The sequence below is a fragment of the Neophocaena asiaeorientalis genome, unplaced genomic scaffold, assembly GCF_003031525.2.
Source record: "Neophocaena asiaeorientalis asiaeorientalis breed wild unplaced genomic scaffold, Neophocaena_asiaeorientalis_V1.1 scaffold77, whole genome shotgun sequence".
Lineage (NCBI taxonomy): Eukaryota > Metazoa > Chordata > Mammalia > Artiodactyla > Phocoenidae > Neophocaena > Neophocaena asiaeorientalis.
Genome location: NW_020174645.1, coordinates 5,301,267 through 5,327,600, shown reverse-complemented (window position 1 = coordinate 5,327,600; position 26,334 = coordinate 5,301,267). Strand labels below are relative to the sequence as shown.

The 26,334-nt window shown below is 39.5% G+C and overlaps 1 protein-coding gene across 10 annotated transcripts in view; it reads right to left on the bottom strand.

Annotated features, from left to right (window-relative positions):
• MPHOSPH9 (M-phase phosphoprotein 9) overlaps positions 1-26,334 on the bottom strand; it is a 54,581-nt gene that overhangs the window by 11,658 nt on the left and 16,589 nt on the right. For 9 of the 10 annotated variants that reach the window (XR_003004999.1, XM_024758522.1, XM_024758524.1 and 6 more), the window contains 10 exons: positions 25,646-25,734; positions 22,568-22,693; positions 21,942-22,405; positions 21,458-21,613; positions 17,933-18,020; positions 15,876-16,091; positions 8,281-8,328; positions 7,305-7,369; positions 5,804-5,905; positions 205-339 (listed from right to left, as the gene is read on the bottom strand). Coding sequence is in view for 9 of the 10 variants with exons in the window: in XM_024758522.1 (XP_024614290.1) it covers positions 205-339; positions 5,804-5,905; positions 7,305-7,369; positions 8,281-8,328; positions 15,876-16,091; positions 17,933-18,020; positions 21,458-21,613; positions 21,942-22,405; positions 22,568-22,693; positions 25,646-25,734 (1,489 nt within the window). In the remaining variant the exon portion in view is untranslated. The remainder of the gene's footprint in view (positions 1-204; positions 340-5,803; positions 5,906-7,304; positions 7,370-8,280; positions 8,329-15,875; positions 16,092-17,932; positions 18,021-21,457; positions 21,614-21,941; positions 22,406-22,567; positions 22,694-25,645; positions 25,735-26,334) is intronic. The other variant, XM_024758525.1, reaches the window with a different exon arrangement.

Below are 26,334 nucleotides of genomic sequence, written 5' to 3'. Positions count from 1 at the left end.
GAGATAGCTCTTCAAGGCCTACAGGAGGAAAATGTCCGAAAAGCACTAGCCTTTCAAAATAAAGTAAAAATCAGATCCTCAAAATTAAGACATAAAAGGAACAAGGAGATGGTTCTTTACAACTTCCTGAACTTTGAAAGGCTACTGAAATCTCTAAGAAAACCTAACAGTCTCTAAATACGATCTTCGACGGAGCTGTCTCACCCAGCAAGGCAGGTGTCCTCCGGCTGGCTGTCTGCCTTGCTGCCCCGCGTGTCCAGAGGCTGCCCAGTGAAGATGGAATGCTCTGCTCCCGGGATCAGCCACTTCCGCCGGCTGACGTCGGAGCTCGCCAGTGTGCTGTGAGGACGAGAAGTGTTCTCAGGCACTGCACGGTCTGCGCTCCAGTTTAGACTGAGCACATACAGAAAACAAGCTGCTCTGAAATGTTATTTCCACATTTACACAGGAATTTAAAAACAGCATAAAACAATCTTATTTTAGCTAGATGAACTCTATTTTACAGTTTTCAGCTCCGACTGAATTGTTATTCTTGGTTTCAGAAGAACAGTCAAGATTTAGGTACCGTCACGTGTACCCGGCTCCGAACACCCCGGCCCAGCCCCTCACCGCACTTCACACCCTTTATGCCCCGTCGAGCTCAGGGCCCTGAGGTGAAGCGAGAGCACCTTGCCTGTTCCTCCCAGACCAGCACTGCCAACAGAATTTTCTGTGAAGACAGAAAACACCCTCCATGTGCACAGTACAATACCATGGCCACCGGCCACATACACACGAGCTCGTAAATGCTTGCAACGCAGCTAGATTGAAACAGCTGTGGTGGCCAGCACTGATGTAATGAACAGTGTAGTTCTAGACCATGACATTCCTCCCTGTGACTGTGAAGCCCGGCCCGACTGAGGCTCACCCCACCATACACTCCGGTCACTCGAGGCCTCATACTCTCCACACCGCCTCCTGCCCTCATCCGGCGCGGCCTCCACGCGCACACGGGAGCTGCTCCCAACTCCCGCCGACGACCCGACTCCCTTGTTCAGTCGCCCCTTCAGAGGACGCTCACTGCACGCATCATCCCAGAGAAGGCAGCTCCCTTCAGAAATCACAGCTCCAAAGATGCTCTGGCTCCCGTGCTTGAGCATCCCCACGGTGCTCTCACCACGAGGCCCACGACCCTGGGCCTCCCCTTCCCTGTGCACCAGCCCCTCCTAGCTGTCGGGCTCCTCTTCACCCCACTCCCACCACCACCCCAGCCCACGCTCCTGGTAACCAGTACTCATCGCCTGGACCCCCTTCCCTGCTCACTTGCCATCGCATCTGACTGGCAGCAAACCTAAGCCTGTCTGACTACAATGAGCTCACTTTCCTTCTGTGTCTGTACTCCTACAGTTGAGCTGTGCTGGACAGAAGCTGCCCAGCTGTGTAGACTGGGGTATCACCACAGAATCACCATCACTATCTCAAGTGGACGCCCAACACTGGCTGCCAACACATCTTCCCGTAATTAAGGAGCTCCGATTCCCCAATATGACTATCTGACACCCTCTCCACTCTCCTCAAACCTCTCGCCCCAGCCTTGACTGTCAGCTGATAACCTTGCATCACACTCCAGAGAGAAAATAGAAACCACAGGATAGGAACTCCTGTCTTCCTCTCTCTGCTTCCTTTCACAACCAAACTTTTTAAGAGTTGCCTCTTTTATCTATCAGTATTTTCATTTCAGCTCCCAGTCACTCCTTTTCCCCTCAATTTTTAAATTAAGAATCATTTCAAACATTCTTAGAAAATTACAAAGAGTACTATAACAAGCACTTGCCCATACTTAGTTTTAATAAATGCTAACATCTTTACCATATGTGTTTTTAATTGTAAGACATAAATAGCATATATATGGTTGTTTGCATTTTTAAAATTACATAAAGGGCATAATGTATGCATCCTTTTAATGCTGCTTTTTCTACTCAACATTACGTTTGAGACTTACCCATGTTAATATCTACAGCTCTACCATTTTAATAGTTTATCCACAGTATGACTGCATCACAAGTCATTTATCCTTTCTCCTGTTGGTGGATGTTTAGTTTCTAATGTATCACCTTTCAACAATGCTCTAATGAACATATGTCAGAATTTCTCCAAGATAAACACCTTAAACTAGAACTGTGGAATTTGGGGTGTGCTCACCTCCAGTCTTACTGGATACTGACAAATCACTCTCCAGATGCGCTGTACCAATTTTCAGTCAAACCAGTAGTTTGAGAGTTCCTGTTTCTTCATGTCTTTGTGAAATTTTACAATGACTGGCCTGTCTGATGGTGTGAGTGGTATCCCATTACTGTTTTCATTTGCAACTTTCTGATTATTAGTGAAATGAGCATCTTTTCATTTTCGTTAGCCATTTAGGTTTCTTTTTCTGTGAACAGCTTGTTCATATTTTTTATCACTTTTTTATCGAGGAGGTTCTCTTTTTTTTTTGATTTGTAGAAGTCCTTTATATTCTGGATACTAATCCTTTATTGGTTCCTGTTCACTTAAAAAATGTAGGACTTCCCTGATGGCGCAGTGGTTAAGAATCTGCCTGCCAATGCAGGGAACACGGGTTCAAGCTCTGGTCCAGGAAGATCCCACATGCCACAGAGCAACTAAGCCCGTGCGCCACAACTACTGAGCCTGCACTCTAGAGGTCTCTCGCCTAGAGCTCGTGCTCCGCAACGAGAAGCCACCGCAATGAGAAGCTCGCACACCACAACGAAGCGTAGCCCCTGCTCACCACAACTAGAGAAAGCCTGCGTGAAGCAACGAAGACCCAACGCAGCTAAAAATAAATAAATAAAATTTTTTTAAAAATGTAAAACAGTTCAAGCATGAAGACATCCAGATGATACTCAGGCACCAACCAACCCGCTTTATAAAATCTTGATTCGCTGCTGTATATCCGTAGAATTCTACGGAGCGGAACAATACAGATACAACTGAAGTCCCCTGTATACCTTTCCAACCTCATTCTTCCCCAAAGCAACGGTTCATGCTAAATTTGTGTTCAGCAACCCCATGAGTGCTTTTACACCTTTACTCCATCTGTATGACCCGTAAGATCTGCAGAGCTGATTTACATGCTAAAGTCGATATAACTAGTACCCAATTTCTTCTGCAACTAGTTTTTTGTTGTGTTCCATATTATGTTCTTAAGATTAAACCATGTTGACAGGCTAGTTATGGGGTTGGCAACTGTGAGTAAAGAGCCAGACGATAAATATTTTAGGTATTATGGGCCAGATAGTCTCTGTCACAACTACTCAACTTTGTCACTGCAGCACAAAGCACCTATAGACAATACACAAATGAATAAGCTTAGGTATGTTCCAATAAAACTTTATTTCTGGACACTGAAAACTGAATTTCATATAGTTTTCAGGTGTCATGAAATATTATTCTTTGATTTTCTTTTTCCAAACATTTAAAAACAAAAACCATTCTTTGCTCACAGGCCTTACAAAAACAGGTGGTATGGGAATTCCCTGACAGTCCAGTGGTTAGGACTCCGCGATTTCACTGCCGTGGGCCCGGGTTCAACCCCTGGTCAGGGAACTAAGATCCTGCAAGCCGTGCAGCCCAGAGCAAAAAAAAAAAAAAACACAGGCAGTAGGCTAGATTTGGCTGGGGAGCTGTAGTTTACCAACCACCAATCTAGTCTGTGCACTGTCAGGCTGAGCACTATTATGCATAAATGTATCACAATATACTGACATTCGGGCTGTTAGACATCTAGGTTGTGTTCATCCACTCTTCAGTACATTCACCACTGCCTTCCGCTTCGATCACTCCGTGCCAACTGCTCTCCAGGTCATCAGGAACCTCCAGCTTACAAATCCAACAGACCCTCATTCCTCATCTCACTGGCTCTCTTAACAGCTGCTTCAGTCTTTCTCCTGGTTTCCAGCAGCTCTTTCTCAGGTTCCTTTGCCAGCTCCTTCTCTACCCAACACCAAAACACTGGGGTTCTTCAGAGCTTTGTCCTGGGCTTGCTTCTCACTAAACAGACGCATCCATCCAATAGCTTTAAGCCCTATCTAGAAAGACAACTCCAATATTGATAACTCCAGCCTTATTTCTGCACTCCAAACGGAAATTTATCATCACCTGTTTGATTTCCACTTGGAATTTACATGAATCTCAAACTAAAATCTTCAAGACGTAAATTCTGGTCTTTACCCCATGGTCTGCTCTTCCCATCTCCTCCCTGGTTCAATGCTACACCTTTAGCTGTTCAAGACAGAAACAAAGGACTGACCTGACGCCTCCCTTTCTTACCTTGCCATCCAATTCATCCAGAATCTTCTCAAATCCTTCTCGTCTGTCCGTTTCTATGGCCACCACCCAGCTAGCCCCATCTCTCTCCTAGCCCTGCAATAGCCTAATTAGTCTCTCTGCTTCTACTCTTTTCCCTTCCTCGTGGCAGGTGCATTAAAAAAATAGAAATCAGGTGACACAATTTTACTATATAAAACCCGGGCTTCCCTGGTGGCGCAGTGTTTGAGAGTCCGCCTGCCGATGCAGGGGACACGGGTTCATGCTCCAGTCTGGGAAGATTCCACATGCCGCGGAGCGGCTGGGCCCGTGAGCCATGGCCGCTGAGCCAGCGCGTCCGGAGCCTGTGCTCCGCATCGGGAGAGGCCACATCAGTGAGAGGCCCGCGTGCCGCAAAAAAACAAACCAAAACAAAACAAAAACCCGTCAAAGGTGTCCCAGTGGACTTACAGTAAAATCCAAACCCTTGACCCTGGTTTAGAAAGCTATGTATGATGGGTCTGTGATTTTATCTGGGGCTCCTTTGTCCCTTGCTGGGAACAGTCAGGCCACATGAGCCTCCTCTGGGTTCTTTAAACATAAGACTAAGCACTTTCCTACCTCAGGACTCAGCAAGAGCACTGTCTCTGCCTGGAACACCCCTCCCTCCACACCTCCCACCTGAACGACTCTGCATGTCTTCCCTCTCCACTAACGCGTCCCTCCACAGAAAGGCCCCTCCCTGACTCCAACTTTAGCCCTCCTTTTTGTTCAATCTCAAATGTCCAATTTCAGTTATTTACATTATCTTACCTTTCAATAATTCATTATGTCCTACTAATATTAATTAGTAAAGATCTAGAAAAAGTTTCTCATTTGACAATTACAACTTAGGTTAACATCTGCAAGTTAATCTTTTTCTGATAAAACATCAATATTAGGAAGTTATGACCTACTCATTTAATACTCTTTATTTACATCAAAATCACAATAAAAACAATTCTAATATGAAAAAAACTTACTGTGTAAATGAAGCATCAAGATAATGCTCTTAGATTATAACAAAGCTAATTTGGAAAAACTAAAAAGAAAAATCCACACAACCTAATGCAGATCCATCTTCATAATTCTTTCCATTAACATGGGAATAAAATTTCTGGAAGTTTAGGGCTAAAAGACCTTTTGAGATGTTCTAACCCAATGTCCTTGTTTTTACAGATGATAAAACTGAGCTCCAAAAAATGAAGTGATCTGCCTAAGGTCACACGGCTGGGCAGAGTCAAAAACAAATAAAACATCCCAGTTCTCGTCACTCCCAATCTGACTCTACATTACCTTTCGGCAAATGCCTCTGCGTATGAGCTTTCACAATATCTAACCGTTAGATGTTTTCACGCATCAGGTTCTGTGATGACATTTAACTGTGTCTTCCTCACGATTTAGACAGATGAGTGTCTCAATTCAATTACAGGGTACGCCTATTACTAGCTTTACAGAGAGATTAAACGAAGTAACTTACTTGGCACGTGAGGGTCTCATAGGAGTTTTAGAATTATGACGAAGACTTAACATATTCTCATGCTCTACTTGCTTGACCTGAGCTTCAAGTTTTGAAATTGTTCTAATTCAAAAGCAATAAGATAAATTAAGTACATTTCAACAAATTTAAAATACAGCTCAACTACAAATTACTTATTTAACAGATACTTCTAGGAAAGGGGTGACAAAAAGAGCTGCACATGCATAAACCTTCTTCATAGTAAAAAGCCACATTACACTTTAAAAAGCTGAAAAAAATCAGGGAGAATAAATAGGAAGGCAAATAGAAGAAACTCTACGAAGGAGCATTTCATATGCTACAACTGAAGGAAAAGGGAACAACACATACATTTAATACAGAAAGTAAAAGAAAAATTTAGAAATTTTACTACAGATAAAAACACAGTATAAATCAAATAAAAATAAAATAAATTCAGCAATCAAATAAATTGCAATTCTAACATGTTTAATTCTAATACGTATGTATTCATATGACATATACACGGGTAAGGCTCTCACAAAAGAGGAAGCAGGCTTACCATCCGAAGCAGAGCTATTAAAAAGAACTTCCTGTTCTGAACAACTCTCAACCTATAGGCAGCTCATCTGATTTGTGCTGTGTTCAGGATAAAAGCTTATCTTCAAGCTTACCAAGAGAAAATAAGCACTGTGGCCAGTTAACTGTTTTGCGGATATCTTGGCATTCTTTCTGTCTTTTGAAACTTTGAATATGTCTCCATCTCATCTTTTAAACTTAAATTCTTACCTACTCTGTTGCAAGGAAGGTTTGAGGGAGGAAGCTCTAACAGGGCTAATGCTTATACCAAATGGATAACAAACGATCCCTAGAATTGAATGCTTCACAGAAAAGACCTGAGCAGACAAGAAAGCTAGACTGTTCCTGTTCTTCCCTATGAGAAGTCCTTAAGAGTGCATAAAATCTCTAAGTCAGGGACATCACTTATCTCCAAATAAAACTACAAAAATATACACTAAAGCCAATTAGAAATATCTAATCATTTGCCATAGGGACCACTTAACGACTGTTCCTTCCCTAAGTAAGCAAATCAGATCATGAATACAGTCCTCAAACCAGGTCTTTAAGAAAGTAAATAACCACAAAATTGGTGTGAATGCTATTTTCTTTTTGGAGCACAAAGATAATTCAGTGAATTAGACTACTTCTTAAAATTCTTTTCAACGATTTAATATCACTTAGGTTTTACCTATGCTAAGTAAATACATAATGTTTGGGGACCTGCACACCTTTCAGGCACAGCCACCAATATATTCTAATCATTTAAAACTCTTTGGCTAAAATCAAATGTATTTCCAGGTGAAGGGAAGATGAGGATTAAAATCTAATCTCAAAGTGCTTAAAAATCCCCAAGAAAAGCTTTTTTCATCACTTTTAATATAGACACATATTTAAGGCCTGAAAGAACAGTTATTTGCTTATTAGTTAAGACAATATATTTTACCTTTTCAAATCAGAAATCTGAGTGTGTGCATCAAGCAATTTGTTCTCAGTTTTATTTAATGTATCCTACGAAAATAAAGGAAAAATTCAGACAACTGAAGATAAATATTCAGATGTATTCCTTTTATTTTAAAATGCATAATATAAAACTAATCTAAGACTACACCAGAGAGCTACAAAGAAAATTATGCAGATACTCAGCAAGTATGGCATCAGCCACAGAGCCAATATACATGATTCAAGGGAAAAAATGAAGAGCAAAATACTGGTTTATACAAATAGCTGTGTGTAAGCCCCCTGTTTAATAAGCAAAGCCTATAATGCTTTGCTTGATTAGAAACAGTGTTAAAATGGACATATTTTAAACACAAACTTGACTAAAACCTCAGTAAATGGCAAAGCGAATACCTGCAATGATGAGATTTCAGATATAACAATTGGCCCCTGAAACCCCAGACATCTTGGCTACCTAGCTATGCAGGCCTTTTCACTAACCTTGAATAATCACAACCCTGCATTTTATGCAACAGAACTACTTGGACCCCACTTACTTATTGTGGGGTTTCAATGAATTCAAATACGTAGATCCCAAACAGAGTTTTAATTAAGAAGTTAAACATAATTAACTCAACCCCACAAAAAGCTAATGTTTTGAAAAACAAAACCTTATATTTAAATAGTATTAAATAATTATTTGCATTTGTATGGTATTTTATCCTCTTCTAAAAATTTCATCTCATCTCAAATGCAATAGCCATTCAATAAATATTTGTTAAATTAACAAATTTGTGAGTTAAATGGGCAGATATTTGAAAATAAGGAAACTGACATGAGAGGATAAGTGAGCGGTCTAGTTCAAATAGCCAGATGGGGACAGAGGAGGGGAAGAGAAAGGGAGAAAGGGTTAGATCTCTCGACTTCCAAACTAATGCTTTTGCCCCGACAGGAAGTTCAGAACATGAATGATCAACTGTTACCTTTACTCTTTCGTGTTCTTTTCCAAGGGACTCATACTCTCCTAAAAGCTACAAGGAAAAACAAAGAATTGCACCACAAAATTAAATATTATAATATCAACAGAGGGACAGTCTGTAAAATAACTGCCCTTACTCTTCAAAGCTGCCAGTGTCATGAAAGAAAAAGGTTAACACATTGTTTCAGATTAAAGGCAACTAAAGAGATAAGTGAATAGATCCTGGACTGGGGAAAAAGGTGACATAAAGGAACAATCTGGATATGGACTGCATCAGTATTAGATTTCTTTATTTGGATAATTTTTCTGTGACTATGGATGTATTTCTTAGGAAACACATACCAAAAGTATATAAGTACAGGGGCTCAACGTCTACAACTTACTCTCAAATGGTTCAAGAAAAAAAAAAAATATATATATATATATATGTGTATGTGTGTGAAAAAATATATATATATGTGACATGACAAAGCAAATACGGCAAAATGTTAACTGGTGATCCTAGGATATAGGGGTATGACAGTTCTTGCACGTTCTCTGTAAATTTGAATTTATTTCAAAATAGAAAGTAAAACAAATAATTTATTTCAGTCAATGCCCTTTAAGTAAGCAGTATTTGAAAAGATTAAAATGTATTTGCATTGTTCTCTTTGGAACTGTCGCACACTACCTTTTGTTAAGTTAGTTCCACAGAGTAAAGGTACAATCCCCAAAGTCTAATGTAATTAGGTAGTTTATTTAAAAATACATAAGTGAGACTTCTGGTGAAAGAAGAGAGATTCATCACAGGATTTTCTTTTTATCCAGAGATCCCACTAAATTAACAATGAAGCAATTAAAGAGAAAACAAAGGAGGTAACAGCAACGAGCGAGAGATTTCAATGAAGATGCAACAAGGCTACAACTTCCAGAGTCTGAATAAAGGATGCTAATGGCAAGTAGGTTGATCTCTTCATAACCCTGAGAGGCTCACAACTTGAACCCCAGGTTCAGTGGTGGGCAGGGTTGAAGCACAGGGCTGACCACAGGAAACTGGTTCAAAGTCCTGGGTTAGAGTCCAGGGCCTTTTCCCAGCCCATACAGCAGTGGACTGTTCAGCCAGGCAATAGGGCGTAGAAGACATGACTGTGAGAGAAAAATGCAACTTTGGAAACACAAGTATGATAGCAGGGTGTGAGGGGGAGGCAAAGAGATAAAGAGAAAATGACTAAGGAAAAGTCTTCAAAAAAAAAAAAAACCCACCTGACTCTCCCCTCCCTCAATTCCACCAGAGCCTGGCTGATAGGTTCCAGACAAGAAACCGGAAGACTTTTGTTTGGGAAAACTGAACAACCCCAGAAAAAAAGACACATTTACACCTGGAGGTTCCCTAACCAAATGCCTGGTGCATCACTTACAACTGCTTGTAAGTGAAGGTACCAGGAAGTAAGTCCCATCTGTGCACAGAGTCTCCAAATAGCTTTTTACTGCCTCCCTCTTAAACGTGAACCTACCAAAGAACCAACATTTGAAAAAAAAAAATTTCATATGAAACAGACTTCAAATCAAAATGAAAGGTTAACTTAGAAGAAATAATGAACCAAAACTAAAGGAAAGTATCAAAAGAAAGCTATTATTGGGACCTCCTTGGTGGTCCAGTGGTAAAGAATCCGCCTTACAATGCAGGGGATGTGGGTTCGATCCCTGGTCAGGGAACTAAGGTCCCACATGCCACGGGGCAACTAAGCCCACGTGCCACAATTTCTGAGCTCACATGCCTCAACTAGAGCCCACATGCCTCAAACTACAGAGCCCACGTGCTCTGGAACCCAACGCGCCACAACTAGAGAAGACAAAACCCGCACGCCACAACTAGAGAGAAGCCCACGCGCCACAACAAATGACCCCACGTGCCTCAACAGAGATCCTGTGTGCCGCAACTAAGACCCAACACAGCCAAAAATAAATAATAAATAAATCTTAAAAAAAAAGAAAGCTAGTATTAATATCCTCAGAGAAATAACAATGTTATAGTCACAAAACGAGAACAGAAAGCTTTGAAAAACGAGCAATCAGAGAATAAAGAGCTCTTAGAAAGTAACAATGAGAAAAGACATAATTAATACTAAGACTGGAAGATAAAGGACAAAGAGGCCATGATGAACACTAAAACATAAATAAGTCTTAGAGAATCAACCCATGCAATACAACATCTACTCATAAAAGTTCCAGAGAAAGAGAAGAGAGAGAGGCAGGAAATTAATAGAGAAATAACATCAGCATTTGTAGAACTAAAAGACATTAATTTCCAGATTGGAAGAACCTATGCCCCAAACACTGTTATGGACTATCAGAATACCAGGGATAAAAAGAAGATGCTAGAAAGCTTGCAGAAGGCTAGTCATGAAAGGCACTGTGGCTGTCAGGAAGGTCTTTCAGGACGCCTGTCCTTAGTACTCAGCCATTATGCTGCAAAGAAGCCCAAATGAGGCCACATGGAAGGAAACACGGAAAGAACTGCAGGCTTAGTTGACAGCCATCATCAAAGGCCCCAACTTCTGAGTTTCCAGCTAAGGTCCCAGATAATGCTGGGCCGAGATAAGCTGTCCTTGTTAAGCCCAGTCCAAGTTCCTAGGCCACCGAGCCCGTGAGCAGAGTATGTCCAGTTTGGGGGTCATTTGTTTTGCAGCTCTGGTAACTGCAACAATACCCTAGAGGTACTTGCACACGTTGGCACAGGATGTGTATATAGGAATGGTCATGGCAGTGCTGCTCATAACAGCAACAAAAAGAAACTGGAAGCAGGAAAATGGGTAAATAAATTGTGGAATATTCACACAATGGAATATGACACAGGGATGAAAGCAAGTGAATTAGTGCTGTATGTATCAGCTTGCATAAGTCTTACAAAGGAAAAAAAGTTTCAGAACAGTAAATACAGTATGATAGCATTTATAGTTTTAAGATATGGCAAACAAACAACACTGACTAAGCAAACATATAAACATGATGATACAAAGACAGACATGGGAATGACATTCACACCATTCAGACCAATTACTTCTAAGAAGGCAGAGGTGATCAGAAAAGGTACGTGGAGGGCCTCAACGGCATCTACAGTATTTCAATTCTTAAGGTGGGTGGTGGGTCGGTCTACGTGTATTTGTTATATTACTCTTTATACCTTTGTATATACCAGAAATATTTCACATACAAATGTTTAAATAAAAAAGAATAAAAACTACATGTATCAACACGGCAAATCTTAGAAACAATGTTAAGAGAAAAACAGGTGGTAGAAGGATACAGTGCAATACAATTCATATATGGTTTACGAACATACGAAACATTACTATATATTGTTTAAAACAACGTGCATTTATAGTAGAAGTAAAAAGAACAGAGTGGGGATAACCAAGAGCACATTTAGCATAGCAGGCACCTCTAGGGTGGGAGAGAGAGGAATAGAAGAGTGTCTTTCAACAGTATCTACGGATGGCCAGTATATGGGGATTTAATGCATTACTCTATACCTTTCTGTGTGCTTAAAATATGTGACATGATAAACGTGGAAAAAGTCAGTGTTATCCCTGGAAATATTCATGCAATTTCAGCTGAAAACAACATTCTACCTATCCTTTGTGCTTCACTGCTACTCAAACAATGATGGGTTTTTAATTAAAAACAATGACATCCCAGAAGCAATGAACATACCGAGATCTTAAGTTTCTAAATACCATCTTCCACTTAAAGGAACCAGGGCTCCGGGGAAAAATGACTGACTTAGGGCCGGGGCTAGAAAAGTACAAGATGGGCCTGGAACATCTGGCTGTGGCAGGAAGTCTAGAATGACGGGAAACTGTCAAAAGGTCACAGAAGCCAGCTTCACACGTACCCCTCAGGCCAAAGCTAAGACAAAGCATCAAAATAATAAACAGAGTAAAAAAGACTACCTAATTGAATAAAATCAGAATCCATGAGTCCACGCTGATAAGCGGAAATAAAGAAGAAAGGAGGACTACTCCCTGCAGTCAAATGAGAGGGAATCATAGAAATAGAAAAAACACCATTTGGCAGCCGCCACAGTAATTAGTGGTTTCAGGCAAGACACATCAGGACATGCTACAGCTAGTGGGTAACAAGTTTGATGAGAAAAAGGTGATTTGCAGAGCCTTACATTACCCTCTCATAAGTTACATGTAACTGCAGTGGGGGAGGGGCAGGGTATAACTTTACAGTGGAGACCCCTGGCAAACCCCACCTTCACCAAGTGGCTGGAGTTGACACCCACACAGTTCACACGTGCCTCCTAACAGGAAGTGCTAAGAGGGGCTCTTGTGCATCAGGACAACCCAATCTAACTGTGAAGAAACACATACCCAAACTGAGGGCCATTCCACAATGTGCTGGCCAGCGGACTCTCTGCGATGACGGATGCAGTCCCCCCGCGCTGCCCAACACCGCAGCCACTACCTATGTGTGACCGCTGAGCACTTGAAATGTGGCCAGTGCAACTGGGAAACTGAACTGTTTATTTTACTGAATTGTAATCAGTGTAAAGTTAAATAGTCACATGTGGCTAGAGGCTACCATGTTAGAAGGAGTAGTTCTATAAAATAATTAGTCTATGATCTTCAAAGAGTTTTAAGGTTATAAAAGACAGAAAAACTGAGGATCTGCTCTAGGTTAAAGGAGATAAAAGAGATGTGACAGGTCAATGCAACATGTAGTCCTGGATCGGATCCCGAACAAGGGAAAAAAAGTTTCTTTTGTTATAAGGAATACTTGTGGTATAATTTGCAAAAAATTGAATGGCATGTATAAATTACTATATTAATGTTAATTTCCTAATTTTGCTATGGCTATATAAAAGACTGCCCTTGTTTTTAAGAAATAGACCTTGAAGTATTTAGAGGTAAAGATGCATTATATCTCTAACTTACTCTAAAAAAGTTTGGAAAAAAAATTATTTTTTTTTTTGAAAAAAATCTTTAAACTATATGTGGACCGAATGATAAAGCACATATTATAAAATGTTAACTTTCAGAATCTAGGTGAAGGTGAAATATGACAATTATTCACACAACTTTTGCAACTTTCTGTAGGTCTGATGTTAAGAAGTACAAGTTTTAAAAACCAGGAGCTCATGTACTCACACACACTAAAATTATACCATTAATGTGTACGACTGAGAACAGTAATAACTGAACCATGTAAAGTTCTAATCACATATGGCACACTGAATGGAGCGTTCATATGCTCTCCCTCCTGAAACTTTACTAAAATGACTATAAAGGAATAAAAAACATAGGGCTTGCTGGTATGATATGCCCAAAATGGTACTTTACCTCTGTGATTTTCCTCCTAATAACCCTAGTCTAATCATGAGAAAAATATTAGACAAATCCCAAGGGACATACTGCAAAATACCTGCCCAGTTCTCCTCAAAACTGTCAAGATCATTAAAAACAGGAAAAGTCTGAGAAACTGTCACAGCCAAGAGGAGCCTAGGAAGACATGAAGACTACATGTAATCTGGTCTCCTAGAGGGAGTCCTGGAGCAGAAAAAGAACATTAGGAAAAAAGCAAGGAAATCTGAATAAACTGTGGTGTTTACTTAATAATAATGTATCAATATTGGCTCATTGGGACTTCCCTGGTGGTGCAGTGGGTAAGACTCCCCACTCCCAATGCAGGGGGCCTGGGTTAGATCCCTGGTCGGGGAACTAGATCCCACATGCTGCCGCAGCTAAGAGTCCGCACGCCTCAATTTAGAAGGCTGCATGGGGCAAGTAAGACCCGGAGCAGCCAAAATAAACAAACATTAAAAAAAAAAAATTGGCTCACTAATTGTGGCCAAGGTATGGTACTAATGCAAGATGCTAATAACAGGGGAAATGGTGGGGGGCATATGGGAACACTCCACTATCTCCTCAATTTTTCTGTAATTCTAACTGTTCTAAAACATAAAGTAGTTTTTAAAAAGTAAAGTGTGACTGCAACTATAAAAGTTTTCAGATATGGAAGGCCTCAAAATTTGTCTCTTATGCCTTCTTTTTCTCAGGAGATGTACTCTAGCAAAACAGAGTTAAACCAAGAAAGAAGATATAGAATCCACACAAAAGGACAGATTCAATACGGGAAAGAAGCGAAGACAATTCCCAGGATGATGACAAAGGCAAGTCCTAGAAATCTGTGTATCAGACCTCGAGGGCAATCAGTTCAGACTGAAGCAAGGATACTGGGGAGGCGGGAGGAAAGGAAGTGCTATGCATGTTTAAAAACTAAGCAAGCAGATAAAGAGACAAGCCAATTATTAAGTCTAGGACAAATAAAAGTTGTAAGAGAAAGGAAATGTAGTCACTGAACACTGCAGCTTAGCTTTGAAAAATATTTGCATAGACATAAGAAACACTGAATTCTGATTCATTTATAAATGATAGTATATCATATTTAAAGTCTAAGACACCACTAACTAGAAATGCTATTTAATATTATTTACTAAAATACTAAGAGGAAAAAGTGCTGCCAATTAAAATATGACACTATAAAGATGCATTCCAATTTCTGAGTTGTTCAAATGTAAAAGAATAAACTTCGGGCTTCCCTGGCGGCGCAGTGGTTGAGAGTCCGCCTGCCGATGCAGGGGACACGGGTTCGTGCCTCGGTCCGGGAAGATCCCACATGCTGCGGAGCGGCTGGGCCCGTGAGCCATGGCCGCTGAGCCTGCGCATCCGGAGCCTGTGCTCCACAACGGGAGAGGCCACAGCAGTGAGAGGCCCGCGTACCACAAAAAAAAAAAAGAATAAGCTTCTCAGAATCAATTTAATACATCAATCACATTGGAAAGAGGGGAGGAGTGTTTGTTTGGGGAGCAAATGGTATAAGAAAGCTACACTGTGACCTTGCACAGAGGGTAGTCAATATATAATGTCTGAAACTGATGGGGGGAAAAAAAGAGCAATGTAAGTTTGTCACTTAGAAACATGGAGCAAAACTTTAGAAGGAATGGCTAAAAGCTGAAAATAATGGCTTCTAGGGTAGAGGACTCCAAGATAGAGAGAGGTGAAGAAGACTGCTGTTTCTCATTTGATATTTGACCATTTAAACCATTGACATGTATTACCTTCAGGAAAATAAATTTTAAAAAACAAAGCAGCAAGAATCAAATCTAAAGCTATCAGGAAGAAAATATCAACAGCCGAAATACTTTCAGATTTTACTTTAAAAAAAAACAAAACCTAAAACCTAATCCAGTTTCAATGTTATACAAATCTAACTTTTAAGTGAAATTAAATCAAAGTGAAAAATTTTATCAAGCCTGTTGTAAATCTGGTCCGTTGTACCTGCCAGACACACAGGTGCTGATTTAAGATAGCTCAAATGCTGTCCTGCCAGAGACAGAAAGGCGTGGGAGTGACACCATAGCTCTGAAAGCCCTGACTTCCTGCTTTAAGATAAGACCCAACTAACTCGATCAGAAAAGTCTACGTATATTTGCAGCTACAGCAAAGTTATGTAAAATGAAAATAAATGTGGAAAAAATCATAATAGCTTGTAAGACTACAATATCTGAAATTCCTTTTAGCCAACCACGTCACTGAGTTACTTGTCACTTACATCTTGAAACATTTTATTTTCTTGTTTTAGTCTTGCTTCTTTATCATCTGAGAGTTTGTAAGCATTCTCAAATGCCTCTTCTAAATCCTGAAGTCTAGATTTCAGTCGAATGATGGTATTGTCTTTTTCTTTATTACTTGTTCTCATTTCCTCAATTCGTTCCTGCAAAATTTTGGAGGCACTGCTGGCTGCACTGAAGCGTTCTCTAAGATCACTCTACAAAAAGACAAGGATAATACACTGTTTTTAATAATAATAATAATAATAGATGTCTCAATAGCAGCTAATAATCTGTGGACATTAAATATAAAAGTAATAAAACAAAACACATAAATGGAAATGAACAAATTTGATATTCTGTTATATCCTGGGATGGAGACTAGAAAGGATTACCCTATAGAATAATACACAGAAAACCACTGTCTGAGGCACTCTGATTCCAGGACTCACCTGTAGATGACTTTAATGAGGAAAAAATAACCATGGCTATTAGAGAAATGATTCCAAAAGCATAGCTGGAATTTGTAGCCCCACATTAATATTTAGAGGGAAAAAAAGCATTTCTTACCCTATTCTCTCACTTACAATGAAAATAAAAGAGAAAATTCAGAACATCTGATATGTTAATATTCATTGAACAATCATTAATTGCAAATCCACTAGATGGCAGGCACTAGGGTGCTAGAAATATAAGATTAACAAGAGGACTTCCCTGGTGGAGCAGTGGTTAAGAATCACCTGCCACTGCAGGGGACACAGGTTCAAGCCCTGGTCCGGGAAGATCCCACATGCCATGGAGCAACTAAGCCCGTGTGCCACAACTACTGAGCCTGCACTCTAGAGCCACAACTACTGACCCCGTGTGCCACAACTACTGAAGCCCATGCGCCTAGAACCTGTGCTCCACCTCAATGAGAAGCCCACACACCACAATGAAGAGTAGCCCCTGCTCGCCGCAACTAGAGAAAGCCCGTGGGCAGCGAAAGACCCAGCACAGCCAAAAATAGATAAATTAATTAATTAAATTAAAAAAAAAAAGATCAACAAGAAAGGTCCCTGACTTCATGAAGTTTATAGTTTAAGAGGAGACAAAGATAACTTAAAAAAAATCAAAACTATCCCGGTTTCAGCATCAAAAAACAACAAAAAACAACAAACAAACAAAAAACCCATCAAAGACAAAGAAACAATGTCTAGAATATAACTGGCATTTTGCAGCAAAACACTGTTTGTAAAATTATGCACAGAAGAATAAAACTTGGTAATGCATGGGAAAGAAAAGTTATTTAAGAGGAAAGGTTAAGCATTCCTAGTTATACACCCAAGAAAACTGAAAATGCACCCACATAGAATCTTGAAAATATAAATGTTCATAGCACTATCATTCATAATAGCCAAAAAGTGAAAATAACCCAAACATCCATCACCTGATGGATGGATAAACAAAATGTGGTGCATCCATACTACAGAATATTATTCAGCCATAAAAAAGAGTGAAGTCCTGGTCCATGCTACACTATGGATGAACCTTGAAAACCTAATGCTCAGTGGAAGCAGCCAGACACATGAGGTCACATACGGTTTGATTCCGTTGACATCAAGTACCCAGAATAGGTAAACCCAGAGAAACAGAAAGCAGAGTAGTGGTTGCTCATGGCTGAGAAGAGCATGTAATGGGGGAGATGGCTAAGAGGTTTGGGGTTTCTTTCTGAGTGAGAAAAAAGTTCTAAAATTAATTGTGGTGATAGTCGCACAAATTTGTGAATATACTAAAGACCACTGAATTATACACTCTAGAAGGATGAGTTTTATGATATGCAAATTATATCCCAAATAAAAAATAAAATTTTTAGAGGGTAAAAGTTTATAGTATCATATGAAGCCAGCAGCATTCAAAATATAAATGTAACAATAAGACATCCTAAAGGAGAAGACAAGCAACATACAACCAATGTTTTTATAAAACTGTTCATTTGTCTCTAAAGTTCAATTAATAAAAAAGCTTAAATTTTTAACATTAAGCCACTAGAACAACAAAAAATAGAGTACTTACTTACCACTTCTCTTTCCAGCAAGTTATTCTTATTTTCAAGTGTTCTCACACGACTAGTAGCTTCATTCAGGGCACTATCTAACTGGCCACATCTAAAAACCATATATTGAAACAAAACAATCAAAGACAAGATCCTTTCTCTTAAAAGTATTATAAAAATCTAACTGATTCTCCAATATATTAGGTAAAACAAATTCTCCAATGTTAGCCAAGACTAAGGATGCCATTTTAGTAAAATATATCCAATGAACCTGATATTATAGTATCCGGAAAAAATTAAAAATGATATGAAAAGATCCCTAAGAAGTATTTGTACATTCACGTTCATAGCAGCATAAATTCACAATAGCCAAAAGATGGAAGCAACCTAAGTATCCACCAAGGATGAATGGATATAAACAAAATGCAGTGTGTGTGTGTGTGTGTGTGTGTGTGTGTGTGGTGTGGTGTGGTGTGTGCAATGAAGTACTAGTCAATGTTAAAAAGGAAAGAAATTCTGACACATGCTACAACATGGAAGAACCTCAAGGACATTATGCTGAGTGAAATAAACCAGACACAAAAGGACAAACACTGTGATTCCATTTATACAAGGTACCCAGAAGCATCGAATTCATAGCAACAAAGTAGAATGATGGTTGCCAGGGGCTGGAGGGAGGGGGTAATGGGGAGCTATCGTTTAATGGGTACAGAACGACAGTTTTGCGAGAGAAAAAAAGTTCCAGAAATGGATACTGAGGACAGTAGCACAGCAATGTGAATGGATAAGGCCAGTGAACTGTAAACTTAAAAGGAGTGAAAATGGTAGATTGTTATTTTATCACATTAAAAAATAAAAATTAAATATGCAAGATATAGAAAACTGCATAAAATAACTTGATCTATGAAGAAAATGTATATGCATTATAATTTCTGGAGGGATGCAAAAAATTAAGTCTAGGATGTGAAAACAAAAGATGGGGTAGAAAGACTCCATATTAAATCCTTCTGTACTATTTCAAATCAGCATGAATGTTATTCTTATAATTAAAGACTTTCTTTGTAAAGTTAATTACCATAGAACCTCAAAATAAGAAAATACATGGAAGAATTTGGTCACCATTTTGAATCAGTGTTCAATGATGTGCTGTGAATAAAAGCTAATATTTATTCGGCACTGACTACACACTCAGTCTTTGTTAAGCACTTTGCATTCGTCCTCACAATCCTGTGTGTTAGGATTGTCATCATTCCCATTTTACAGATGAGAATACAGAGACAGAGAAGTTAAGCTCCTCCAGAGTCACACTGGGATTCTAAGCCAGGCAGTCTGGCTCCAGAGTCATGCTCCTACCCACTATGCATTAATGCCTTGCAGAAATGCAACACTGATGAAACTGTTCTTGAAACAAAGATCACTAAATAGTCAAGTGTTGCTGTGTTGTTATTTTTCTGTTGTAATTACCTCACTGATTCCGGTATGCCAGAGATCTCATCCCCCAAGTTGCAATTGTGTGACAATATAAGTGTTAATGGTCCCATCTGCAATAGCAGTGGGATTCCCCAATTTGCAATTTTGAAATTTGAAAACAATTGCTGTGTACACTGACAACATAATATTGGTTTTTGTCTTGGGTAAATCGTTTTTCCAGTTCTAAATAACTGCAACTTCTCATTTTGTTTCTCCTGTCCTCTGTAACACAGTTTTATATGGTAGGCCAAATCAAGCCCTTTAGGGGTACTGGTAGGAGAAAATAATGCGTTGCTCTTCATTTGCATGCTATCAGTACATTTACTCCACTCCCTAGATTGCTGTTGTTACTGTTATAACACGACCACTTATTTAAAACCCTGACTTCCAATTTGCTCCTCCTACATTCTCTCATTGCTCCACGTGCTCTAGCAGCTTCTAGACATAAAAGATGTTTTAATTAGCTCCCCTTCTTTGGCACCCCGTCTTTGACCTAACAAGGTCTGCTGGTCGGCTTCTTTCAGACTTCTGTTTTCCAACAGGAAGTACCTGTGGTCATCTGTGCCTTCTTAAAAAAACAAAACAGAACAAAAATAAGAACAAACTTCCCCCAGCCTGGTATCTACTCTTTTCTTTTTGTCCTAGAAAACCTAAAACTGGCCTTTTTTTCTGGCTCTTTTCAAACTACTTCTCTGCCATTGTACCCCCATCGCCACCACCAACAGCAAAATGGAAGCTATAGAAACGATCAGGATCAAGACAGCATGTTAACTACCACAGCAACCACACACTAGTATAAAAGCTAGTTTTCCGGACTTCCCTGGTGGCGCAGTGGTTAAGAATCCAACTGCCAATGCAGGGGACATGGGTTCGAGCCCTGGTCCAGGCAGATCCCACATGCCGCGCAGCAACTGAGCCCGTGCGCCACAACTACTGAGCCTGTGCTTTAGAGTCCGTGAGCCATAACTACTGAGCCCGTGTGCCACAACTACTGAGCCCACGTGCCTGGAGCCCTTGCTCCACAACAAGAAAAGCCACTGCAATGAGGAGGCTGCGCACCGCAACAAAGACCCAACACAGCCAAAGAGATAAACAGATAAATAAATAAAAGCGAGTTTTCCTAGAATTCTCCAAATTAAACTGTTAACTGGATCAGATTTCAGTTCCCTCCTAATCTTTTCTCTAGGGGTTTTGTCTTTTTTGCCCTAGAGAAGACTTTGCTGTCACCTAGACTTCATCAGTTTTCAATCTGTTTAATACCATTTGTAAAGTATGTTGCAAGTATGCTGTTATTTTTTTGGCCGTGCCGCATGGCATGGGGGATCTTAGTTCCCCGACCAAGGATCGAACCCAAGCCACCTGCAGTGGAAGCGTGGAGTCTTAAATTAACCACTGGACAGCCAGGGAAGTCCCTCAAGTACGCTGCTATTAATACTAGTAAAAACATCAAATTTTGTAAATGATTCTCTCTCTCTAAAATAAGTGGAAAGCTATCCCTAGTTATAAGACCGTTCTCCCCTGTGTGTCTATGGTTTTTTTGAATGAGATAACTGTTTCCACAGGTTCATGAGTGTCTGGGTTAAAGTTATGCATTTCTGGGTATGAAGAAAGGTTGAGAACTGCCCCAGGACATCAATCATAGACTTATTAGGGAATCCAGAGAGCATTAATTCTCCCATAAATGACATTCCTTTACATATACAAAATCTGCTCAACTATCTCAGTATTTCGCCCACACAAAACAAATGTCCTCATCAATTATCAGTGTTTTGTAAGAGGATGGCTCAAATCTTTATTTTTTGGCTGCACCCTCGGCTTGCGGGATTTTAGTTCCCCAACCAGGGATTGAACCCGGGTCCTAAGCAGGGAGAGCAAGGAGTCCTAACCACTGGAGTGCCAGGGAATTCCCTCAAATCTTTAAAAATAATTACTTAGGCAAACATGTTTCTGTGTGAAAATTTTCAAATCTAAAGCACACGTTTTCAAAGTGTTTTAACATCATAATATGTTATACTTTGGGGAAAATAATATATTCAAGTTGGAGAAACACTAACTTTACAGTTAAATTATAAGTCTTACCTGTCTACAAGAATTTGATTGGTTTTCTTCCAATCTTCAACTGCAGGAATTTCTTTTGCCTCCAGTTTCTGTTTCAAACTATTTATTTCTGACTCATAATAAGCTCGAAGATCTGCGATGTGTCGAGCATGCTTTTCCTTCAGGTTCTGCCTAACCCTGTTGGTGAGAGGAAAAAACATCATTTAGAAAGCATCTCCTCACTATCTCAATAAGAAAAACCAAGAACATAATGATTCTCATACATAAAAATACAGCCTTTTTCCTTTATACACCCACAGAAAATATAATAGATTAATACACAAGATGACAACTTATAAGGCAAAAAAAAAAAGACATTAGTTTTTAGATGGTCTACCTTATAAACATTATATTATCTTTTTAATTTTTTATACATTACTGAAGTTCAATAAAAACAATTTTCATCATTCAAGCAGACATCATAAAAAACCTATTGACATTACAAGCCATTCACTGAAATACATACTTAGACAATATCACAGGATCTTCCAGGGAAGTCAGTGAAATGCATTCTGGGACACCACTGGCTGTACTGACTGGAAGCTGGGACTGACTGACTGAGGCAAAAGGTACCAGGCCAGTGTTTTCTTCATCTACACTGTTGACTGAGATGTCGTTACTACCAACAGTATATACTGCAGGAAACGTGGAACTGGTCCTACTTTCATTTTGGAATGCATGATTTTTCCAAGAGTCCACTGGAGACACTTTTGTACTTGAAGGATATCTTGGGAATCCAGATAACTGAGAAGTAACATGACTTGCTTGTGAAAACGAGTCTATGTCAGAGTGACTAGCCATACTAGGTTCTAGAACGGAGTCCGGTGAGAAGGATATTCTGTCATCAAGGGCATTCAAAAAGCCATGTGGCTGAATCCCTGAAATCTGCTGACTTGGCTTCAGGTGTAACGTTGGGTCTAGAGTCAGTACCTAGAAATAAGACAGACAACAGTAAGCTCTCGCCCTCTGTACTCAGTTTTCGTTTTCAAGTGAGTAGGCTTTAGATCTCCTAGGGAAAAGGAAGCTCAAGATGAGAGTTAAGAGTCATGAGTCATCTTTCATTGTCACTCAGCAGAGTGCTGTCAACTTTACCTCCGGTGGATGATTTGGGTTGGAAGCAGAAGGGAGATTCCTCTCAGGTAACTGCTTGTTTTCCCTCTGTTTTTTATAATAAATATCCTTCAGTGATGGTAGCTTCATCTCATTACTAGTATTAGACTTAAAGATATGAAACAAAATTATTTAAATATTATCAACGAATCAATGATGAAAAAAGTTTACTTTCCTGATATCAAGATCAGCACCATAAAAAGATTTTTGAAAAATTTAAAATAAACTGAGATGCCAGACTGCCAGATTTGTAATAAGAGTTTGGAAGTCATTACCTATTATGAGGCTCCCTCAGAATGAAAAAATTTTCATACCCTCTAACAATAAATATTAAGGGGATAATTTAAACCTAAGATATTTAGCGGCCTAAGAACACTTCCAAAGAATAAAATCCTTGGTAATCTCCTTACTCAAAATAAGAACAAAGTTTCGAGGTAAGAAAAGACTTCATAATGAATGAAGGAAGCAGGGCAAGAAACCTTCTGGCCAGATTAATTTCCTGTGACTCAAAGGGACAGGTGTCAAAAGGTGGAGTTCCCCAGCTCTGTAGTTATATTCGTGTTTAAGAGTTGGCAGACAACAAGAAGTGTTAAGAAAGAAGTTACTCAATCAAAATAAGATCCTTTTTTAATTAGTAAAATAAGAAGATATGGGGACTTCCCTGGTGGCACAGTGGATAGGACTCCTCACTCCCAATGCAAGGGGCCCAGGTTTGATCCCTGGTCGAGGAACTAGATCCCACATGCATGCCGCAACTAAGAGTTTGTATACCACAACTAAGGAGCCCACATGCCGTAACTAAGACCCCACACAACCAAATAAATAAATAAATATTTTTTTTAAAAAAAAAGAAGATACAATCCTAACTTCTACAGCTGAAATCAGGGCTTTGCTACACTGGAAGTGTTACAAACCTAAACTCCAAATATTAAAACACTGGGTTTAAATTATTTCAATGTGGGACTTATTGTAGGGCGTGACAGGGGTACCACTTAACCCTGGGCCTCAGATTTAAACTAACGTGGACATTCTCTCAAATGAGATTACAGATTGAGTGAGAGATACACTGAAAGCACTGAAAGAACACATTCGTCCTATAGCTTTAAACTGTCCCATTTCCAGACCCTACATAGACAGACTGCAGAGCACCATGAACTAATGTTTTTTTTTAATAAACTCTATAACTAGCTTGTGAAAAAGACAATTAATTATACTTTTTGTGTGTGCATTAAAGGCATTAATTTGTTAAATGTAAACCCTTAAAATTTACCACAATTTCTATAATCCTGCTTTGAAATTTTACTTTTTATACACCAACAACCTGGAAGCCTTTTCAAGTACTGAAATCTATGCCAAGCAGCAGCTCTTGGACTATGGCTAGAGCCTGAGGAATCCTGCCCTGGGTGAACAGTTGCAACTATGCTATTTACAGCTCACTGTAATACAAGGTAATATTTTTCACCACCTTTTTTCTTTTGGTGTGCCGAGTGGCCTGTGGGATGTTAGTTCCCCGACCAGGGACTGAACCCAGACCCTCGGTAGTGAGAGCTCAGAGTCCCAACCACTGGACTGCTAGGGAGTTTCCTTTTCACTGCTTTTATGATTTCTCTTCTTGTCATATTTTAACATCTCTGAAGTGAGGATGTCTCTTGTAATTAACAGCATCTTACAAATGCCTTTGGTCAAGTAGCAGCTGTGACATAATTGTCACTGCCTGCTCATAAGCAAATAGAAAAGCTTTCAAAATTGGCCAAATAGTTGTCAGCAGCTTGGAAGAAAATCCTAGAGGCTACGCTGGAACCCCTGAGAAGCAATATTTAAGGGACAGTGAATCAGACATGTTTAGCAACATTCCCCATCTGAGAGTCAAAAGCAGGCCAGTCCTACATAACTACTAAGCCAGGTAAAAACTCAGCACCAAGGCCTTTCATCCTTTTTTAAAGAAATGCCAAGTCACCAATGCTCTTGGTGGCCCAAGGGAAATGGCATGTGGAAAACACAGAGACCAACACTGACTTAAAAAGAGAGGAGTGTGGAGTGTAAGCTCCTGTAGGTAAAGAAGTTTCAACTAATTTACTTCACTTATATTATCCATAAGTACGAGAATTATAGGATAAAAATATATGTTTAAGTCTACAAAATATAAATTCTAAGGGATAAGCATTGTATCCGTCGGATTGATGAATTTTTTTTCTTGGTAGAATATGAAACAGGAAGTCTTAAAATTGATGGCAACTTTATATTTTGAGTCAACAAAATATAGTGTTAATTTACTGATGTTGAAGACCAAGAAACACAAACAGTGAGCCCTGTAGTTGCAAAGCCCACCGAGTCTCCCAGACCCCTCAATCTCACTTCCCCCCGCCTTCCTTCTTAGTGTTTATCTGTCTCTTTTTTCCTCCTTTCCTGAAGGACAGAATGCTGGTTCCCACCCTCTCTGGGACTCCGATGTCCAAAAATACACTGGTCCCATGTTGTCCTGTCCATCTATGCCTGTCACTCGTGTTTACAGCTCTCCCGGTTACTTTAATTGTATCTCTCCTTTCCTCCAACCTGTTCTCTCATCTCCTGATCTAAACACAGAAGTGAGATATATACATCGATGTACACATACTGGATATTTTTATTTCTTTCCTCTGAAGTCAACAAAATATTTACATTTCTTGCTCAAAGAAAATCAAAACAGCAAATTAAATTGCTCATAATTATGATACAAACGGATCAGCGAGAGGGTGTAACAGAACAGAAAATCAAAACCACGCCTGGGAACGGGGGAAGAAGTTTATTTGTGTACCTACTATATTTAAAATAGTGGGCACAAAACCATGTCATTTCATTTCATAAAACACTACCAGGCATTTTTAATTCCATTTTTAAGTAACGTTCCTAAGATCACACAGGCAGTGAATGACAGAGACCAAACCTGAAAGCAGGCAGATATGATTTAAAGCCCATGCTTTTTTCTGTATATCAGAAATTGAAAAATACAAACTTTGTAAATGAACCAGTGTATACAATTGTACAACAAATACACACGTGCATCGCGGGTTATTAAATTACCTGGCTTGGTGACGTATCCGTGGAGGCGGCTGGAGTCCCAGACAGAGAGTGATACGTGTCCTTCTCCTCCAGTTTCCAGTAAGTCAGTCCTAATGTGAACAAATACACAGAATAGATAAGGTGAGGAAAAAGAACAAAAATGCTTTCAGAGTAACTTATTTCTACCTAAAGAAAATTAAACATGGGAACTATGTGCTCTAGAATAACTTATTTTTACCTAAAGAAAATTAAATATGGGAAGTTTTTGGCTATCTGGATACAGGAAATTGAATTTGGAAGGGAAAAAATTCACATAAATGCCTTGCCATGTAAGAGTCCTAACTTAATGATCCAAATATTTTAAACTGAACTATCATATTATTAAAAGTCAAGATAAACACGTGCAATTTAAAATATGTTTTAAAGACAATTCCTTTATGCACAGTACAGACATACATAGAAGCAACCTAAAGAATTCAATAATTCAAATCCTTATTGAGCGTTTACTGTACCAGCTGGGGAGGAGGAGGCGTGAAGAGTGAGCTGTGAACCGTAAGTCAATCACGCAGTACCCACAGTATGTCAGAAGGTGGTAAGCACTCTAGTAAAAGTTACAAATCAGTGTAAGGGAATATGCAGTGCGTGTGGAAGGGAGGGCAGGCGCTCTTTCTGAATAGGGTGGTCAGGGTTGGCCGTGTTAGCCATATATG